The 21,974-nt window shown below is 49.4% G+C and overlaps 1 protein-coding gene across 4 annotated transcripts in view; it reads right to left on the bottom strand.

Moving 5' to 3' along the window:
- ADGRB1 (adhesion G protein-coupled receptor B1) overlaps positions 1–21,974 on the bottom strand; it is a 286,873-nt gene that overhangs the window by 201,964 nt on the left and 62,935 nt on the right. For all 4 annotated transcript variants that reach the window (XM_075085936.1, XM_075085937.1, XM_075085938.1 and 1 more), the window contains exon 2: positions 5,025–5,945. In XM_075085936.1, coding sequence (XP_074942037.1) covers positions 5,025–5,772 — 748 coding nt within the window. In that variant the 5' untranslated portion in view covers positions 5,773–5,945. The remainder of the gene's footprint in view (positions 1–5,024; positions 5,946–21,974) is intronic.

The raw sequence follows: 21,974 nt of genomic DNA, 5'->3' as shown, positions 1-21,974 counted from the left end.
CCCAGGAGCTGTGAAGTGGTATCAGCATTTGCTCAGAGCTGCTGAGATCTGGACTTAAGCTCAGGAGATGTTGGGTAAAATCCCTAATGCTTTATCAAGGTAACGTAGGAAAAAATTCACATGTGAGCAGAAACCAGCCCTTCCTTGCTCCATGTTTTGCTGGTGATCTGTCACTGTATCCTAGCTCTACTCTCAAGGATGTACAGACTAGACAGCAGGGGAAAACACAGATGTTGAAGCAAGGAGTTGGAAAGCAGCACACCTTCTCCAAGCACACTCAGCAACTCTCCATGCCAGGAGGAAGGAGAAGCAATGAAACTGCACCCATCCAACCCCTTTTGCCATTTGGTTGGCAAGTTGAAAACCAAGGCAAATCCAAAGCCTAACAGTTTTCTCTCCAAGCCCAGCTGTTGTCTCGGCCTGGGGGGCGCTTACAGGTGGAATAGAACCTGTGTGTGGTAAAAAGGAGCTGAAGGGGTCAAGGAGAGGTTTGAGACCCTGCCCCTGAGCAATTACTCACAGCTCATTAATCCCTAAAATTTCATGGTCACTAAAATTCACCACAAACATAGGAAACAACTTCTCATATTATTTCTGCCCTGGGGGAGATTCAAGGGCAGGAGAGCTGTGCCACACAGAATGATTCCTGCAACAAGGAGGATGGCAGTTGATTCACTTGTCCCTCTGCCTCTGGCCCCTTTTCCACACCAAGGGCTCCCTTCATCAGTCACTTGGCCATGAGTCCAGGCAGAAGCTCAGCCCTGCTGAGGAGACATCACGTTTTGGCCAGCAGAACTGGCCAAGCATGAAGCAAAGCTCCCCAACAGCAACTGAGGTTTGGAGGATGTGTCCTGCAGTGAGAGATTTATGGAGTTCAGCTTACTTAATGCAGCAGAAGTTAAGAACCGACATGTTCATGGGTCTATAGCTGCCTCTCCAAACAGTAGAGAATGGGTGCTAGGTGACTTCTTAATCTAGCAAAGGTAGAAAAAAATCTAAGGGCTGGAAGGTGAAACACCACTAACACAACAGAAGTGCAGTGATGAGCATGTGTGAGGAAGGAGGGTCTGTGTTTCTTCAAAGCAATGAGGCAGCAGACCAATGGAAAAGGAAAGGGAGGAAAACCCCCGGCACTTCAGACTGGCAATATCCTGATTCAGGTTTTTTTGAGAACTAAGCAGCTCCATTTAAATCTCAGTTTCAAGTTCTTTGCTGAAATTAATTTGTGAAATTCTCTGGCCAACACAGGAAACCAATCACACTCGTTCATTATAAAAATCCCTCCAGCCCTGGAGCCATTTACTCTACCAGGCAGCAAATAATACATTTCAGGGGCACACATTTAACCCTGTCTTGCAGTCAGCATCTTGGATCCCTCCAAAATGGGGATATGTGGAGCAGAAGGACCAGAACATGCTGGTTATCTCTTTGGGCCATCAAAATGTGACAGCACTGCAATGGCCTTCCAAGCAAAATATATGTGGAGACAAGATTAATTAGACATTCATTAAGTGCCTAACTCAGCACATACTTAAGCACATATTTAACCTAACCTTCTCTCATTACAATGTCACACCAGCATCCCTTTTAAAGCTCCAGCTCTGATTACAGTGAGGGCAGGTCACATTTGGGAGGATCACCAGGATTTTCAGACCTTGAAGACCCAATGCTCCGTGTTTCAGGAGGCTTTCCTATTTGCAGCCCCCCAGCCTCCTACTCCAAACCAGTATGCATCCCCAAAAGAGAGTTCACCTCTAAACATCAGGACCTACAACCAGTCTCTGCCTTTTTCCCATGTTGCCTGAGTGAGCCAAACAAGATCTGATGCTGGCCAAAAATATTCCCCTGTTGAATTGTCTTCTCTTAGAAAAAAATCCCCTGCCCAAGCCTTTCCAGAGCAGCAGCTTGAAGTAGCTGCAGCAAGGAGGGGAGACGTGGAGGGTGGGCTGCTGCTGTCAATACATTTCCAAGCTTGTCTTGCTGATCACCAGGACAAGCTCCATGTGCAGCAAGACGCCAAAATATCTCCTGCCGCCTCTGCACCCTGATGGATTCTTCCCGCCCCCACCACCTCTCGCTGTAACCTCTGCAACGTCTGCGTGTGACAGCAAAGAGGGTGTCTCATTAAACCTGGAAAGCAAATCTGGAGTGGTCTCTCCTGCTTCCAGACACTGAAGAACAGATGCTGCAGACAAAGCAGGGTCACTTCAGCAGAGTCACTTTGTGAAGTGCCGTTGAAATGTCCACAGACATCCCTGAGTACCTGAACCAAGTGCCAACTCATTGGCCATGAGTGAAATCAGGCTGTCAATTAGGTTTCTTGGGTGTCCCAGTAGCTCTGGAGCAACAGCATCAGTACGCCCACTTCTCCACCATGGCTGGGAGATCTGTGGCCTGGGTTGGCAGCAGCAGTTCTTCTTCTAGCTCTGCTCTTTGGCCACCAAAGCCAATGTCCAGCCCAATAGATTTATTCTTGGACTGCTCTTGAGTGACTTCATAAAGCCGGGAGAGGGCATCACCTCATCCAGAAAACAGACACATATATGCATTCTCCATCCTTCGGTGTACCAGTGCCCAGGGATGGGGAATGAACCTTTTCAACAGGATCTCACCCCACAGACTCTGTGAGCCAAAGCATGGCTGCCTCCAAGGCAACATCTCATCGTAGCCTCTGTAGATTTGCACCCCCCCGTTTGCTTTGGAAATATCCCGGGTATAGAAGAGGCACATCAGGAAAAGTCAGGCTCCACATTTTGGGGTGGTGTCTGGGTGTCTGGCAATTCCTTGCATGCCTTGAAAGTCATCAGACTAGATTAGTACAACACATGCTTGCACCCTTGTTCAAAGATGAAGGTGTCAAAACAGGCCCAGGAACAACAAATGACTCAGGAAACAGGAGGAGAGAAAGAAACAAAATAAAGCTTGTAGGAAAAAAAACGCTACAAATACAATCAAGACAACGATGACAGCAATAATCAGCATCAGCGCTCAGAAATCGGGAGCCCTATCAAAATATTCCACCCACAAAATGCTGTTAAGGGATCGCTGGCTCTCTGTCCAAATTGGATCTCGCCTCCATCTTCCTGATCAAGCCTTTGCAAAAATCAAAACAGACACAGTGACAGACAGAGCAGCACATGGAGAGGCCGGGCACCCTGCAAGCATCGTTTCTATGTAGATGGCATCCCACCAGTGAAGATGATAATTCTGTATCCCCAATATGGAGCAGATGTGAGCAGCCAGCAAAAAATTATCTACGCTCTCTACAAATATTTGACACCCAAAAAGGATTTTGATTCAGCCACCTTTGAGGCTCTTTCATATTTATTTTCTGGGAACATTCAAGCACTCAAGCTGGACTAGGAGAGATCTTTACAAAAGCCAATATTAAGCTTGAATGCTCCAGGATTTGCTGAAAATCTTATTTCAAATTTCACCTTTGGTTGCAATGAAAAAGGTCACACTGCTTGGGTTGAATGCATAAATCATCCAATCAGCAAATGCAAGGCATGACACATGACTTAACGAAGCTCACATCGCTCCGAGGAGGCAGCCAACACGGTACTCCTCGCAAGCTGTTCACACAGGAGAAAAGGGCATTGCAAAGAAATCCGAAATCTGGAGAGCGAATATTGCTGTGCGCTCATAGCCAGGGAGGGAGGCACAGCTGAAGAACTAATTTGCAGGATTTATGGCTCGGCTGCATGCCTTCATGTATTGATTCACAGATCAGTGAGAAACAAAATCTCCCCCAAAATACACTGACGAAAGCACTGATACCTGATCATATACTAATCTCTCAGCTAACGCCAGACTGCAGTCTGCAAGAAAATCACGCTGCACAGCTTGGACCTGTGCCTGGTAACCTCCTTCCTACTGCAAGCAAATTTAGCCTCCTTGCCCCCGCCTTGAGAAATTCCCCCCTCCTTGACTGGGGGTAGCTGCAAAAGCCAGGCAGGAGCCTCAAAGCCCAGACCCAGATGGATGACAACTTTCTCCTGGTGGCAAAGGACATTTCAATCCGATACGTGAAGAAGATGAGACCCTGGGGTGGGGGTCTGGACGTTGCCGAATTACAGGTTCCCCTCCCCACTGCCCGGATTCCTATTTAGCATCACACCTCCACTTTACATAACTTGTATGCTGGCAGGTGGGGTGGGAGCTGAGAATAAACACAGCAGAGCGGATCTGACACTGACGTTGAAATAAAGGGTTTGCTTTCAGACCCTCTGGTTCCCTTCTGCTTTGCATGGCACCGTAGCACCAGAGGAGATGGTGTCAGATCTCTGGAAGGAGCATTTCGCTTCCCAGAGCAGTGCCCATATCAGACCTCAGGAGCATCTCACCCTTATTCACAGTCCTTTTTGTCATGACTCTTCTATCTCCCTAGTCCCTTTCCAGCCCATACCATACCCAAAATCATCATCAAAACACTGATGAAATATCTGAGGAATGAGCTCCAGCCCCAGCAAAGCAGCACCAAGTAACCTCACAGAAGCAGCATGGTGAATTTTATTTCCTTCTTTCCTCCAGAAGGAAAATGAGCCTGAGAACAAAATGAGCATGCCTTCTGTTGCCATTCCCTCAAACCAGACCAGAGAATTAAGTTTTTCCCATGAATTAAAATGGTTGATAGGGCTGCTGAGTGCAGCCCGCCTCAGGAGGTAGCTTGGATCCTGCCTTTTCTAGGACATCTGTAATTACGTTGGAAAACTGCTCACCCTCAGGTAAGACTCTCCCCCCTGCAGCTCTGAGGCTGCAGAATTAAAACAAGCAAGGCACAAGCCCCGGGAATGAATTAAATAATTTGGGGTATATTCAGGGGAAGCTGCTTTGCAATTCCAGTTGCAGGCTCATAAACAGCCACTGAGGGTTACCGGACCTGCCTACCCATTAGGAAGTAAGTTTTTCATACCAGGCATCTGCAGACTTAGACACAGAAGTGTTGAGGACAGTGTGAGACCTGGGAGTGGAGAGCCCAACGAGCCCTCCCTCCCAAATGCCCTCAGCCACCCTCCACTCACCCAGGAACTCCACTCCGCTGCTGTCCTTGGGGCTGCTCATGCAGTTCTCCAAGTAAATTCCATCCTTATAGCAATCTTCCTTCTTCCTCGTGAGCCCCAGGATCTCACTGGCCTGATCTAGGACCTCCCCTCCCGAGCAAGAGCATGGGGTCTGCATAATGCCACATGGGTGGGAGCTGCTGCTGATGGCCAAGCACGCGTCCAGCCACTTGCAGAGCATCTGGCAAGCGGCTTTGCTGGGGTTCCTGTTGCCCACCACGAGGTACTCCACCGAGAAGTCCCTCTCCTGAGCTTTTGTGGGCTTCCACCGCACGGGCCAGGTCTCCACCCCTGGTGGTGTCGTCTGCTTCATCTGGAGGAACTGCTTGTTGGACTGCAGGAAGGCATAGCGGGTGGACCCATCACATAGCTTCAACACATCATCGAAGCTCTCCATGCCCAGGTAGGTGCGGGTGGACTCCAGGAAGGAGTCAAACTGGTAGGTGCGGATGTGCTGGTGGTCACATGCACCAGTAGGTTTTAGGATCTTCATGTACAAAGTATACCTCCGAGGGTCAGGGTTCTGGATAATCCAAGAGCAGAGAGAGGAGTTCAACGGGAAGACAGCAAAGGAGGAGAAATAGCCAAAGAATTTCCCCTGGACCAAAGTGGTGCAGGGTGTTTGTGCCAGGTCCAGAGCGACCACGGTCCACACAAAGTAGAGTGGCGATACCAAAAGCAGGTTCAGGGCAGATCCAATGCTCCTCATCCTAGGTCTCTGGTCCTCTGGAACTCAAAGTAAATGTCAAGCAGGCGCCAGATCCTGGACATAACAGGGACCAGCTTAGAGGAAAACTGAGAGTTTAAGAGGCTCTTGATCCGAAATCAAGCCAATCCTCCCATGTCTGGATTTGAGCTCCCTCCTGTGGCCATAAACAACACCTGGAAAAAAAGGGAAGGAGGAGGGGAGAGAAAGAGAAGAGATTTGGGATTTGGGTTTTTTGGTGGTGTTTTGTTTTCTTTTTATTAACCCTTTGCAAGGCTGAGAATCCACACAGCAACACCAGTCCCAGCACATATCATTGTGGGAAGATGCAGCCCCACATCACCTTCCCCGTGCTAGATTTGGGGGTCTCCCCATCCCTGGGATGTCCTGACCCCCAGGAGGGACCCAGCTGTGACTCACACAGGGGGAAAACATAGCTGTGACTCCACTTTCCCAGAGGCTTCTGCCCATGCTGTGCCCCTCTGCTGAGCTGAGCACAGCCTTTCCAGTGATTTCTAACCATCTCCCAAAAGGAAACACCCCTCTCCATCCCAACGGAACCAGGATGCTGGTTCAATGCAGTCTTCAGGCTGCACCTGGGGAGGGTGGGCTAGAGGTCGACACGGGCAGCTGGGCTCTGCCTCCTCTCTTCTTCCTGCCAGCCCTTGCTTTTTTGCTTCTTTCTGTCTCTCCTTTTCTGTCTCCTCTCTCCTCTTCCACCAAACCAGTGCAGGGGAAGGGAGTTGTTGTTCAGTACCCAAACCCTGGTCTAACCCTCCGTCCAGACAGGACACCAGGGCTGGAAGGAGCTGTGCACCCAGTACAGGAGTAAAAAAAGGTGACAGAGGCAGATTTTAGGTCTTCCCACATCAGGCAGCCACCCTGCCTTTCACCCCTGTGTGCAGGACACCCCAAAGCCTGCAGTACTCCAGCCGGGTATAAAGCGTCTCCAGAGAGTGAGTCGTCCCTGCCAGCCCCAGAACCTCCTTCGGTCCCAAAAGCCCCTTCAGCAAAAGTGACATCCATCCTGCATTGTCTTATGGGACACATTCCCCGCAACCCTTTGTAGTCCCCTGTTCTGCCCAACTGCCCAGATCCCTGTGCCCCCCTCCACACCGAAGACTTCTGCGCCCTTGTAAGTGTCCCTCTTTCTTACCCCACCAGGAAGACCCTCCTGTGCTCCCTTCCTTCCATCTCCCCTCTTTTCAGGGGAGGAGAACGAGGGGGAAACACCATTAGTAGCAGGACTCTGACTAGTACCCCATCCCCATGCAGTGTGGGAACCCATGTTTGGGGAGCGGGACTATTAACAGATGCAGGCATTGACAGGCAGGAGGGGCAGACCCTTAGTGTGGGGGCAGAGCTTCTCCCATTGCTGGGCATACAGCGATGTCATTTTTTTCCTTCCCACGCTTCCAGCCGTTTCCTTTCATGCCCTCTTGGCTCATCCCAGGTAGAGAAAATCAGCAGTTTCCCCTTGGGTGAGGCTTGCCCTAGCCCTGCAGCACTTGCAGCCTCCAAAACAGGGCTGCTGCCCAGATTGAAAGGGACAGATCAGAACCCTGGGAGGAAGGTTTCCCCTACTAAGTCAGACCGCTGCCTTGATTTCAAGAGCCTCGATAGACCACAAGTAAGTGAAAAGCAAGTGCTCAGGGCCTCTGCATTGAAGCTTGAGTGCAAGAAGCCACACTCCCAAGTTGCTAACGTTGTCCTGGGCTGCAGCCCCAAAATAATTCAGATCATCTGGGATGTGTTTCTCCATGATCAGGGACCATAGTGGCACTGCCAGGAAGGAACTGGGGTGCAAGCTTATGGAGAGGGGCATCTGCTGCAAGGGGTGGAGGGAAAACACATCTCCGCTGCAGCCATTGACCCTCCTCACAGCCCATGGTATCCATGCCGCTCATCCCCAGTCCTGCTGTCTCCCACCCCACTGCCAGGCTCTGCCTTCCCGGACTGCAAACAGAGGAAGCTTTCACAGCAACCATACAAATTCCCAACAAATCTACAGTTCAGGCAGCTAAACCCAATCCCGGGAGAGACTGAAAAATAAGAGATGAAGCCCATAGACCATCCTGTGCATCTGGGAAGAGATAAGAAGCCAAATGCATCTCCACATTCACCCCTTGGTTTCTCTCCTTGCTCTATATCTAAGTTTTGTCTCTGAATCTCCCCTCTTCTGCAGAAACCCTTTTTTCTGGGGAGGAAAGGGTTATGTAACTCGAAAGTCAGATACGCTATTTGCAAACTGTGTTTCATCCGAGCTTCAAATCACTGCAGCCTCTGCCAACAGATTCCTTAGTGTCTGTTAGACCTGACACTAATCAGCATGGAGTCCAAATGCATTTGCACTTAAATTTTTTAGAAGTCAGGTCCCCACTCTTGACAGTGGTTTGCAGCCTGCAAAGCTCTGCAGTGCTCATCTCCCCATGCCAGACTCCTGCATGCCTCCGGGGCCAGATTTCAGGAACACAACCTGCTTAGTGGATGCAAAGCAGCACTTGTTTGCAAGGAAAACCACAGGCATCAACCAAACATCCTATACATTTCCAGAGGGGTCATCCTGATTAGCAGGAGGGGCTGCCTGCAAATGACTGTGAATGCCTTAAATATCAGCTTTGGTAAGTGAAAGGTGCTTGCTTAGCTGAGACTCTGAAAGGGACCACTGGTTCGCCTTTTCCTCGCTGTAGGGCAGTGCCTGAGCAGCTCGTGCTGTTTGCAAGTGGGCACAGCCTCTGCAAAACCAAAGTCTATCTGACCCTCACAGCGATAAGCCAGCCAGGGATCATCTTAACCTCTGGTCCAGACCGTGAAGAAACCTGCCTCTCCCAATTGGAAGAAGGAGCCAGCGGTGCCTCCATAGCAACGAGATGATTAGGAGACAGGGCTTGCGCCGAGATCCGGTCCCTAACGGTGACTTCAGCGCGTGGGATTCAGCCCAAGCCTCCCGCCCTCCACAAACTCGATTTTTCTCACGCTGGCCACACAGACCTGCTACTGAATGAGGATGCAGCGAGCACAAAATGCATCCCCCCCCTCACTGCTCCTTCTCTGGGAAAAGCACCGTAAAAGCCAACAAACTTTAACTAAACAGACCCGTTAATGGGACACTGTGTTACGGTTGTTAGGTCTCAGAATTGATTTCCCCTGAATGCAGTCCCATCTGGAAGGTTTCACCATAAGGAACATAAACATATTTTTTTCTCCTTCCACTAATCCTGGCTGAAGTGGGAACCTTTACTTAGAGCAGAAGAATTGAATAGGCTAACCCCCCTCCACACCTGGATCTTTGGCTCAACACATGTTGGACCTGGCAGGGAGGGAAGATGCAATGGGCAGTTGACTGGCTGCTGCATTTCAGCAGAGATATCCATCTTCTACACTTTAATCCAGAAGAATCCCAAGGGGGGTGTACAACAGGGGCTGGAGCCTGCAGCTGGGGAAGTGATATTAAATCTGTGAAAAAGCAGATTATTCCAGGGTTGGAGACCACGTTCCTATGGCACACAGGCAGATTTGCCCATACTCCCGTGGTTGTTGCCACGGCTAGTGTCTAGGGAGCCTGGCTATTTCTGTAATTTTGTGTGATCGGAGTCATCCATGCCTAGTCCTATCCCGTGGCTCCAGCTTCGAGTACATGCCACCCCGCCTGCTCTTTCCCTCTAGTCCTGTGGCTGGGAGATGGGTCTGGTGGAGACACCTTTTCTGGAGTAAAGCATAGGGACAGCAGGTGACCGTGGAATACCCTGGGCTGTCCCTTGCACTGCATTTCTCAAGGACAAACGGGCAAAAATATTATCATCTTTGTGTGTGTGCCCCTGACAGAAGGCAGTTGTTCATCCCAAGCAACTCACAGAAAGAGGCTGACAGTTTTGGTCCAAATGGCCCTTCTACCTTGGTTGCCTATGCAGGTGTTAGAGATGATGAAGCAGAGGGTTATGAAAAGATGTGAACTACTGTCACGGCTCCTGCACCCTCACATTACTGCGCAGAGCCCTGGTAATTTTTTCGACCTCCTTGCTGAGTGTTTGCCATCCCACCCTGGCACCCACTGGAGCAGGCATGGTTGAGAAACATCACCTGAGACAGACCTTCACAGCTTAAACAAAACCAGGCAGGGACTGAATCACATGTTAAACCAGGCACCTGGGCTGCCTGAGGGGTTTAGGTATCCAGTTTGCACTGGTCCTGGTGAATTTTGGAGCCTGCAAGCCATGCTGAGCTGTTTGCTGGTGCACCCTATCTTCCTGCAGTAATGGTAAACCAAGATGATCTGGTCTGAGGATGGAGTTTTTCACCACGCTAATGACCCTGCACACTTTTGTATGCCCTAAGCGCACCCCATGCTCATCCTGGGGATGCAGGCAGCATGGGATATGTGTGAGCAGGGGGGTACCAGAGCATACCCTGATTCTGCCTACAACTGCCTTCACCCTCTGCCTGAATAACCCCACATGCCTATTAACCCTGTCCCACCAAGACCTTCCAGATGGACATCTCCAAATTGCTGTGCCCGGCTTTGCAGCTCTGCCCCAGCATAGGAGTTTCAGCTCTGCATGAGCAGGAGGACCCCATGAAATGCAGGCAGTGCTGTAATGTGCCCTTCTTTGCAGAGTCTGTGCATTGCACAGAGTCCTCCCACGCGGGAAAGGCAACCTCCCCGGTTGTGCGTCCACCACCTTCCTCGGTTGTGCTGGTGACACAGGACTTTTGGTGCAGCAGCCTGAATGTGGCCAATGGAGGGCACTCTTAGACATACACACACACACACACACACACACACACACATACACATACACACACACTCCACAGAAAAAAGGGGAAAAAAAAATCAAAACTATGACTACAGAAAGGGCATAATTTCCCACTGCTCCCTGTAGGACCTCTCCCAAGACCCTCACCCTGATCTCCCCCACCAGCTCAGCCGTGCCCCAACTCCCCTCTCTCTGCCCACTGGCTCAGATGTGCTGTCATCCAAGATTTACCTTCCTCTGCTTTTCTTTCTCCTGACCTTGGCACAAGGCTGACATCCCAGCAGGGTGAAAACCACTCTCGTCAAGCTAAGCCTCCTTTCCTGGGGCTTCCCATTTCCCTGTGGGAAGTCCCCACATATCAAAAAATAATATCCCTTTTTGCCAGAGGCAGAAAACCACCTGCCCCTAAAAATCTTGCCCCTTGCCACTCAGAGAAAACACAGGAAACGAGAATGCTCTGACCTTATTCACAAGGAACTGCTAGCAGCACAAAAATGCTGCAACTTCTTGGAAATTTTCTTTTTGCTACCAAGGCGAGCGAGCAAAGCACGGTGGAAATGCCTGGAGAAACACGGTGGCGTCTGTGAACCGACGGCACACAGAGGAGTCAGGAAGGGCTTGGACCTGCCTGTCATTTTACTGCAGTGGCTCTGCTGGGCTGCAAGGAGAGGAATTAGCCCTGCACAGCTCCTAGAGAGGAATGGAGCTTGGACATATCCTGGAGCAGCACCTCTTCCATAAAATCAGTGCTCAAAATCAGGTTTTTCCTTAGTATTCTTTTTAATGATCCATTTTCCTTCGCTTCTGTTTTCTGTGAGTGTTTGACTCTGGCCTTTCACAGCAACAGTTTATCTACAAGAGATTCATGATTATTTTCTGGCAAAGCAGAATCTAGTGAAAACTAGGACATGAAAGAGCAAAAGGATGAGTTGGTAGGTACCGCAGGACTGGGAAATCCTTTGGTTCTCACCCTGACTTCAGTGCACACCCACTTTCTGGAGAGACATTTCAGACATGTACCATATCCTGGAAAGGCAGCTAAAACCAACTCCAGCTGGAGCTCCCCAGGTCAGGATCTGGCCTGGCCAGAGCTGAACTCAGACAAAGCCCCTTTGGGAAGCAAAGAAAAGCAGACACGGGTCAAAGAGGAAAAAGTCCAGCCCTGCTCCCCTCCTGCTGTTTCACTTGCCAAAAACATGTTTCTGCATAGATCCCTCACGACCCAGCGTATTTGCTCCACACTGTACAGAATGATGTACTGCCCACTGCCTCTATCCATCTCGGTCTCCTGAGTGCAGAGAAAGCCTGATTTTCACCTGCCTGCTGTGTTAATAAATGACATTTACACACACTAGCATCATTCATCCCAAATTTCTCTCAGCTCCAACCTGGAAAGGCTTTAGGGGTGGACTGCAGCAGGCAGGTAACAGCCTGTCGGGAATGGCATGAATAGGGTGGGAAATATTAGATCCTGTGATGGGGATTTGCTTGTGGGGAAAGAATCCTGGTCTTATTTCAATTTTAAAAGGCTGGAAGAGAGAATTTTGGGAAAGGGAGAGCTGACAGCTGATATATAGAAATGGATATGGGGATGCCCCAAGAGGCTTTCAACCACAATGAGGAAACTCCAAGGTCCCTGAGCCTCGGTTGAACCCTCCCATCTCTGATCACCTTCAGCACTAACAAGATGGGGAGTCTATCAGGGGGAGCCAGAGGCCAGATTTTAATCTTGGCTCTAGGATTTGTGCACACTCTCAGTCATGCATCTCTGTCAATACATGCTTCAGTTTTCCTATCTGAAAAGATGGGTGTGAGAAGCATCCTGTGCTTTTCCTCTAGTGCTCTGTGATCTGAAAAGCTCTGGCAAAGTGCTGAAGATGGTGTTTCATTTCCAACCCACTAGGATCCCTGGCGACCAATGATAGGACCCAAGGGAATGGCGGGAAGATGTGCCAGGGGAGGGTTAGGTTGGATATTAGGAAAAGGTTCTTCCCCCAGAGGGTGGTGGAGCCCTGGAACAGGCTCCCCAGGGAGGCATCACGGCACCAGCCGGGCAATATTCCAGAAGCACTTGGACAATGCCCTCAGACACATGGGGTGAATTTGGGTTGTCCTGTGCAGGGACAGGAGTTGGACTCGATGATCCTTGCAGTTACCCTCCAGCTCAGGACATTCTATGATTGTATGATTTCATCCCAAGGTAAGATTAAAAACCTTAAAGACTAAGGTCTCTGCTCCAGATCACATTAATTGAAGATAGATCCATAGCTAAAACTCTCAGGCAGGGGTGTAAGCTCAGGTCCTGGCTCTGCATGTTTTCTTCAATGAGTGGGATCAGGAGACAGCTGAGCAGAAAGACTGGACCCTAAAGTCTAGGACCCAGTAAAACTTCTGTAGAGAAAAGCCCGGCAGATGAGGAGGGCCAGATGTGTTCCATGTGGTCCCAGATGTGGCTGCCCAAGGGAAGTGGGCCCAGGGCTCTGAAGTATCTCTTTTGGGTCCAACACAGCCTCAGACAGATGGTGTGTACTTGGTGTCTTTTAAACATCACCTCAGCCCGAGCTGCAGTTCTGTCTGTTCTCGGCTTTCCTCTGCACGGGTACAATGTTATTGGCATGGCCTGTTGGGAGTACTGCCAGGACCGGGAGCTTCTCAGGGACTGAACTACTGGAAAGTGTCTCTGTTGAGAAGGACCTTGGAGTGCTGGTGGACAACAAGCTGACCCTGAGCCAACAATGCGCCCTTGTGGCCAAGAAGGCCAACGGTGTCCTGGGATGCATTAAAAGGAGTGTGGCCAGCAGGTCGAGGGAGGTTATCCTCCTCCTCTACTCTGCCTTTGTGAGACCACATCTGGAGTGCTGTGTCCAGTTTTGGGCCCCCCAGTTTAAGAAGAATGTGGAACTGCTTGAGCAAGTCCAGCAGAGAGCTACCAAGATGATGAGGGGACTGGAGCATCTCCCTTATGAGGAAAGGCTGGGAGACCTGGGTTTGTTTAGTCTGGAGAAGAGAAGACTGAGGGGGGAATCTCATCAATACCTATAAATATCTGAACGGTGGGTGTCAAGAGGATGGGACCAGACCCTCTTCAGTGATGCCCAATGACAGGACAAGGGGCAACGGGCACAAGCTGGAACACGGGAAGTTCCACCTGAACGTGAGGACAAACCCCTTTGCTGTGCGGGTGCCAGAGCAGGGGCACAGGCTGCCCAGAGAGGCTGTGGGGTCCCTTCCCTGGAGACATTCACACCCCGCCTGGACGCGGTCCTGTGCCCCTGCTCTGGGTGTGCCTGCTCAAGCAGGGGGTGGGATGGGATGATCTGCAGAGGTCCCTTCCAACCCCTCCCGTTCTGTGATTCTGTGATTCTGTGATTCTGTGATTCTGTAACTGCGTGACATAGGGATGGGTTAGATGTCATTTCATACAAAGTCAAGAAGCCTATGGAGCGCTTGGCAGAAGGCAGTTAATGGAGGTTATCATAAAGTTATAACTTTCTCTGCCTCAGTTTCCCATTAGCAAAGCAGATTTAAACCCCAGTTAAGAGTAGTATGGTACAGCCTGCTGTGGGTTTAGGCTGGTCATTGCTCCACACTGTTCCCAGGCATTTCATCACCCCCAGGGCAATACACAACTCCTGTGATCATGGTAAGATCAGCTTTTCCTCCATGTCAGCATCACCCATACCCTCTGACTGCCCTAGCTCCCATCCATCCCCATCAGTGGTACCACCCGAAGAGCAAGGCACATTGCCAGAAATACCATGGATTCTGCACTACCAAATCCTAGAAATATCCTGTTTCCCCTTTTGCCTTATTTCTGCCCGTTAGTGCTCCATGGCTGACCCTTTGGGGTCTTTTCCCCTGCGCTCCCACCCTGCTTCTGGGTGTGAGGGTTAAACAAGAGGGCCTCTGAGGGCAAGGTCATCCTAATGAGCGGCAGAAAGCAGGCAGGGGCCAGACCGCTTCCATCGCAGCTCATTCATGCTGGGGACTGGGATGCGATTGATTGGAAATTCAGCTGGAGGTTAAAAGCGCTGGCATTAGCTGGGGAGCTAAGTGGGAGCCCTCGGGGAGAGGGGATGTTTGGAGGAGGGGGGAGCTGTACGTGCATGCTGAGGCTCAGACTTGTTCAGAGTGTGTGGGCAAAGCAGTGGTTGACAAACCCAAAACTGGCCTTTGAGGTTCACTGGGTTGCACATGCACAAGCCAGAGCTCAATGCACGTCCTGACGCCGCTCACTTACGCATCCCACATAAATCATGCACCAGGGCTTATTTTTGGGCACCTGAGGCCAAGAGTCTTGACATAGCTCATGTCTATGTGGCTAAAGTGCCAGGGGCACAGGCTGCCCAGAGAGGCTGTGGAGTCCCTTCCCTGGAGACATTCACACCCCGCCTGGACGCGTTCCTGTGCCCCCTGCTCTGGGTGTGCCTGCTCAAGCAGGGGGGCTGATCTCCAAGATGATCTGCAGAGGTCCCTTCCAACCCCCACCATTCTGTGATTCTGTGATTCTTCCAAAGCAGAGCAGCACTGCCACAGAACATAATGCTCTCTCCCAACCTGTGTCCAGGCATGGTCTGGGGTGGTGCTTGTTGGCTGAGGCAAAAAAACTTGCCAGGATGTGTCCCGAGATGTGCAGGCAGTGATGGGAGAGTGTTTCAGGCCATATCCTGGCCCTCTGGGGTGCAGAGATGGCTACAGAGGATAAATGAGAAGCTGGTGCCTTGGCCAAGACACTGGGAGCTCTACTCCTGCCCAGTCTGTCCAGACCGCCTGGGACTGACCAGCCACTGGAGTCTTCCCCTTGCCTGCCCCCTGACAGCCTCCAGCTGGGCTAGCCAAAGGACAGGAGGGAAAAGGAACGAGCTACTCAAGTAGCTGTTTTTGCAACAAGCTCCAGACTAGGATCTGCACTAGCTCAAGTCATAGTGCTTCTCCCAGCACCAGGAAATTAGATTTCTACTGCTTACATGGCTGGGTATGACCAGCAGCAGGGGATGACCACAGCCAGAAACCTTTGACCAGCCCTGCATGTACAGAAGTTTTAATGTGTGCTCTTCTACCTCCTTCCATGGCCTTGTGTTCTCTCTCAGTTACTGTGCCTCAGTTTCCCCATCTGACAAACAACGTTGACCCTACCCCAATGATGGGGATAGATTTCCTAGGCAGCTGGGAAAAGAAGGAAAGGCTACATCAGGATACAATTTTAGACCAACCCTGAAGGTGCACTGTACTCAGTTTTTGAATGCTGCAGTCTCAGCACAGTTAAAACTATATTGGGAATGTTTCCCCTTCTGACAACAGGAATTCAGCTCTTAATTTTAGGCATTCAGTTTCCAGTGCCCAGTAAGGATGTCTTTAAATTGCACACGGAAGGACTTTAAGATGGTATTGCTCAGATTTGCAGTTTTTCTGTACCTCTCTGCAGGACAAATATGGAGATTCGGACTGTGGCTACAAGGGACACCTGAAATACAGGTCCTTTTAGTAAAACCAGAACTGTGATCATCCCCTGCCTTACTTTCACTTTCCATAGAGTGAACAGCACAAGAGCACTTGAACTACAGAACTGTGCTAGCTATGGGAGTGATTCTAGCTGCTTCTACAGAGTCTGAAATGAGGGGCTTTGAAGTCTTCTGATACCCCACTACCGGGAAACAGGAACTTCACAGTGGCATGGAGATGGTAGAAATATCTGAGCTTAAGCAGAGTGTGAGACCTTTCTACCAAGTTAAGCACAGACCGTAAAGTTGGAGGGAATCAGGAACATACACAATCCCCTTTAAAGCCCCAGGTTTCAGTGGTTTTGGATCCTGCTATGACCTTGAAGCAGTAGAAGTCTACTACCTGAACTTACGAAACAAAAGAATGACAAACATGTACATTTCTACAGCACCTTCTCTCCAAGGTCCTCGAGGGACATGGGGAGCAGCAGTGAATTAAGCCTCATGACGCAGAAAACCATCCTTACTGACCCCAAAGACCGAACACAAACAAAAGGAAGTACTTTTTCACATAGCTCATAATTCAATTGGGGACCTCATTGCCACAGGATGCTGTGGAGGCTAAAGGTATAAAAGAGTGCCAAAAAGGATTAGAGAATTTGTGGAGGACAAGTCCATCAGTTGCTTTTAAACACAATGGTCTGGATGCAACTGCCAGTCTCAAAGTGTCAACACTCCTTTGCCATTCCTTCAGTCTTTTATTGTGCTGGACTTGGATAGCCCTGGGTCAGGGCAGTCCCCAGTAGTACAGTCTGGCAGGTGAATAGATTGGGAGCAGCCCTGCAGAGAAGGATTTGGATATACTGGTGGATAAAAATTGGACATGAGCCAGCAATGTGCAGTTGCAGCCCAGAAAGCCAGGTATACCTTGGCCTGCATCAAAAGAAGAGTGGCCAGCAGGTTGAGGGAGGGGATTCTGCCCCTCTGCTCCACTCTCATGAGACTCCCACCTGGAGCACTGCATCCAGCTCTGGGGTCCCCAGCACAGGAAAGAGTCCAGAGGAGGGCCAGGAAACTGATCAGAGGGCTGGAACACCTCTGCTATGAAGAAAGGCTGAGAGAGTTGGGGTTGTTCAGCCTGGAGAAGAGAACACTCCAGGGAGACATATTGTGCCCTTGCAATATATAAAGGAGGCTTACAAGAAAGAGGGAGAGAGGCTTTTCACCAAAGCCTGTAGTGACAGGACAGGGGATAACAGTTTTAAACTGAAGAAGGGTAGGTGTAGATTGGATATGGGGAAGAAATATCTGATGATGAAGGTGGTGAGACGCTGGATGAGGTTGCCCAGAGAAGCCAGGGATGCCCCATCATTGGAAATGTTTAAGGTCAGGTTGGTCGGGTCTTTGAGCAACCCGATGTAGTAGAAGATGTCCCTGCCCATGTCAGGGGGGGAGCAGAATAGATGATCTTTAAAGGTGCCTTGCTAACCAAACTGCCCTATGATTCTATGATTCTATGACCTTTGCTCCTTCTCTAAATAATTATTTTTACATATATTATAGAGAGGTGCAGTGGTATTAGCAACCACCCTTAAGTCACAAGTCCATACTGTTAAACAAACAATGGCCAGAGGTTGAAACTAGATGGAGTGTCACAAGTCTCATCCATGTCACTAAACTCCCCCATCCAAAATGTGTCAGCCTGATCCATTTCCTCCTGCTCAGTCTGCCGTGTCCTGCATGGTGCCATTGCACTGCTTGGGAGAGCCGTCGTTGCGACAGTCCCAACCTAAACCTTTCTGGAGTGTCACGCACACACCCATGCTGTGCTGTGCCTGAGCTAACCATGCTGGACAGCAAAGGGTGCCTGCCTGCTCTGCTTCCTGGAGCACCCCACTTTTCCTTGCAGACTCCTCAGGGCAGCGACTGCCTTCTAGGCTCCCCTATAACAAATCTTAAGATGCTCAAATGTAGACAGGCTGGCAGAGGGATGCAATCATAGCACAGGCGCTAACAAGCCAGATTATTCCTTGCATCTCATCTATCAGCCTCATGACAAGCGGTTCAGGATTTGCATGAGTGAGACAGGCGTACGCTTTTCCCCTTTTCAATCTTTCTCTCCAGGAACCCTTGAGCAATGTGAGATGGGAAGGAAGATGGCTTGCTGGTAAGGGGCAACCATGGGGGTTATTGGGAAGCAAAGGACTTCTCTCTTCTAACTTTCTTGGGCTTATTTTAATCACAGGAGATGATGACGGATGTTATAGAGTGATTTGTGCAGCATTGAGAATGTGCTGGTTTGGGGCTAGGGTTAGTTTCTGTCTGTGTGCAGCCTTGATGAAGATGAAGGATTGAAGGAAGGTGGTTTATATTTATTCTGAGAAGGGTTTGGGTGGTGCTTCATCACAACGATGACAGCAGAGTATGATTTTCACATGCTCCTTCATTTCTATGGGTTTTCCCTTCTGGCTCAGAGAACAGGCAGGCAGGACTGGAGTAAGGAGCTGGAGGGGAGCTGAAGGTTTGCAGACAACAGGCAAAGCTTAGATTTAGGTTTCTACCCAAGACCCAAGACATAGGAGGGGACGTCAGCTACAAAGACATATTCAGGCAATTATTCTCCTTCTGATTTCCTCCAGAGAAAGATTCTAAGACTGTTCCTCCTGCTTCCAGCCCAGCACATTTTAGAGAAACCTCACCATAACATAGCAGCATGCGCAGACCCAGGTGTTCCCAAGCAGCCCTGCAATGACAAACCCACGTGTGCAGCCCACGAACCAGCTTCAGTAAGCTAAGAAATGCAGGAGAGATGAGCTTCTAGGAAGGTGCCAGGAGATGAGGATCATGGCCTTTTTTTGCCCAGAGGGTAGGTTGACCCAAAATAGTGGGGCACAGTGGATGTCCTCAGGACACGACCTGGAGGGCCTGCCACTTCTCCACATTTGGTGGTGGGCTGTAATCCAGCACAGGTTGGTTGCAAATGAAAGCCCCCACCTCGTGCGAGACACAATGAGCAGATGGCCCTTCTTTTGTTCCTAAAGAACAGAAATTCACATGCCAACTAAATGCTAATTTGCCCTTTTGCTGTCTGTCTCCACAGGCTACATCTATACTACTGAACGAAACAGAGCAGGGCCTGTTCTTTGGCTCTGGGGCCAAGCATGGCACAGCTTGCAGCTACACACCTCAGCCCTCTTCCCCTGCAAAATGGGCTGGCCTCATCCCACAGACCTGTGGGGGAGAGTCCCTTGGCTCAGCCATCTACCAGACTGTGTCCTGGCACTGTCTTGGGCCAACACTGCACCAGGAAGCATGCAAGTAATTAAATGGTCTGGATGATCATGGGACTACGCTCATGCCTGTATTTAATCCCTCATTTATTTATGACGATAGACATAACCTCAAAGGGAGTGAATGGACATGAACAGCAAAGAGTTTGGCCTCTTGGGTTTCACTGGAAGAACCGAGGGGTGGTAGAGATCTCCCCACAGGGAGTGAACCCAGGCATCACCTTTATTGGTTTTTAAGTGGATCTTTGCACTGAAGCTGCATCATTGGGAAGCTTATCTCTGTCTTATCCAGCTCTGCACATAAATCAAGAACTTTGGTCTTGAGAGAAGACTGTGAACCCTGCCAGCCCCACCATGAATGATTAAAGCACTCCCCTCATCACTCGACACGCCTGACCCCAACAACCAGATGAGGAACGGTATCAGTCCAGCTCCTCCTTTTTGTCAGGTGCCCACTGGCATCTTACAAAGGGCTGAAAAAGGTGGATAGGATGGGTTGATCCTGGTTAGGCAAGCAGAAGCGTAATGTTTGCTGCTGACACTTTTCATGAGAACTGGATTACTGATTTTTGTCTCTCCCTCCTTCCCTTCTTCTCCTTTGCCTTTGCAAAGTGCGACAGCGTGGGGATGAATCGCCTGATTGTGTGCTCCTCTTTCCCCCACCACGCCGCACCAACAGCAGGGTTGGGGGATGGAAAAGGAGCCCAGCTGCTTCTTGTGGGCTGTTCTCTCTCCACCCACCAGGCACTTTAAATCAGACACAAATTAACACCAACTCCTGGCATCCTTTATTAATCGAATTGGCTCAGTGTTAGTTTGCTTTGCTTCTATCTTCTATTTTAATATTTCTTTTTTTTTTTTCTCCCAAGCCCACCTTCCTGAAGAGCATACCTAACAATAACAGCAATGCACTAGAAAGCAGAGATGGCTCCTGAGCTGTTCCAGGTAGTGATCTTCTCTGGTTTCTCAAGCTTTAAACCAAGCACAATGCCCCAGTAGGGGACAGCAATCCCTTGAATGTCTCATATTTCAACAATCTCTTCCATCCATACTGCTCTCTAAGTGTTCTTCAAGGAGAAACCACATGCACACAGTCACGAACATGCTGAAATGCAGCCACCTTTAGGGTACTGTGCATCTGTCATTTAACATCTGATAAGAAAGTTCTGTAAGATCTTTTCTCCTAGCATAGGAAATTGAGGTAGCTAAAATTTGACTGCCTGATGTGAGTCATAGTGGATGTGAAAAACTGACTCCTCTGTAGCCACAGGTGATTACTATCTCCAGATGGTCCACAGTGAATTAAACACAAGGTGTTCCCACACCCTGGGAAAGTTGGTACCAACAGGATCACTGACCCTCACCATGATTAGAATCTAAAGAATAGCCATCACTGATGAAGGTGGACACAAAACTTTGTGACTTGTCCTTGGAGATCCAAGAAAAAAAGTACTGAGAAAGGGCTGCCAAGATTTGACCTTCAGGAGCAAAGATGAGAAGGATTGTAAGTACTCACTAAACTCCTTTGGTGCTCCCAGCTTTGAGACACAGGAACGCTGGAGCATATGTCCTTCAAAGCCTTCTATCTACTCAGCCTTCCCAGCTTTGTAAATCCTCTGGTCTTTGTGTGCCCTGCCCCTCTTGTACTCCTGGCTTGACAGTCCCCATCAGCAATACGCATGATGGAGGCAAGGTGTAAGGAGCAACTGATGGGTTTCCTGCTGGAAGGACCATGCTTAGCCATGAGTTGGTTGGCTCCTCTCTGCTACCTGTATGGCCATGTTTGCCCAGCCACTCCATCCAGCATGCATCGTTCAGCAACTGCCAAACCTTTTGTGGGTTTCCGTCTCTGCAATATTCGTTTCTTAGCAACTCTGTTTGCTTTTAGCAAAAACAAAATGTCTCTGCCTGTGGCATGCTATTTTGAGCAGAAACAGTGCTGTTTCAGGTCTATGCTAGTCAGAGGGACCCTGGCGAAAATGGTCCTGTCTGCCCACTCACTTCTAACAGCACTGGGTGAAATTCTTATTTGTTTTCTTGCAGTTTCACCTGCCGCAGGGAAAGCATAACAATCCTAGACATGGACTGTGGCAAACAGCTAATACTGCCACATCGCTCTTCTGTGGTCCTTGCCATTCTGGGGATCTTGAAGCATATTGTGTAACTCAGGTAATAAAGGTACAATTCAGCAGCAAATTTTACAGCAGAACAAAGTTTCAGCAAGAAAATACAGTTATGTGAACCCTGTGTGCTTTATTGGAAATGTCTCTGGTCTTGAAAACTTTGATTGAATCCAGCTCTACAAGAAGTTTTCCTAGCTTTCTCAGGACATTCAGCTTAAGAGAAAGACCACTGAACTTGGAGGTCCAACAACAGACCCTCGTAACCTGGTAAAAAATTTCAAAAATATTAATTTCTACCATTACCCAAAAATGAATAGCAGGAACGTGAGGGTCACTGTGTCATTACAGGATCCATATTTTTAATTTATTTTCTTTTCAGTGGTAGTAGTGTTGGTTTCATTCCCACCAAAAATGATACAAAACCAGTCTCTGTCTAGTGGAAACTGTAATAACCAGTCAGCTCTACTCACAACCCCTCTGTAAGCTACATCTTATCCTCCTTCTTGAGTTACCACTAAGGGTAAGGAGACACAAACGCATGTTAAACAACTTCAACACCTCTTCAGATTATGATTTAGGTTTTCTGGTTGATTGGAA

The sequence above is a fragment of the Phalacrocorax aristotelis genome, chromosome 2 (genome assembly GCF_949628215.1).
Source record: "Phalacrocorax aristotelis chromosome 2, bGulAri2.1, whole genome shotgun sequence".
Lineage (NCBI taxonomy): Eukaryota > Metazoa > Chordata > Aves > Suliformes > Phalacrocoracidae > Phalacrocorax > Phalacrocorax aristotelis.
Note: the sequence above shows the minus strand (reverse complement) of the source record. Positions and strands in the feature narration are given on the sequence as shown.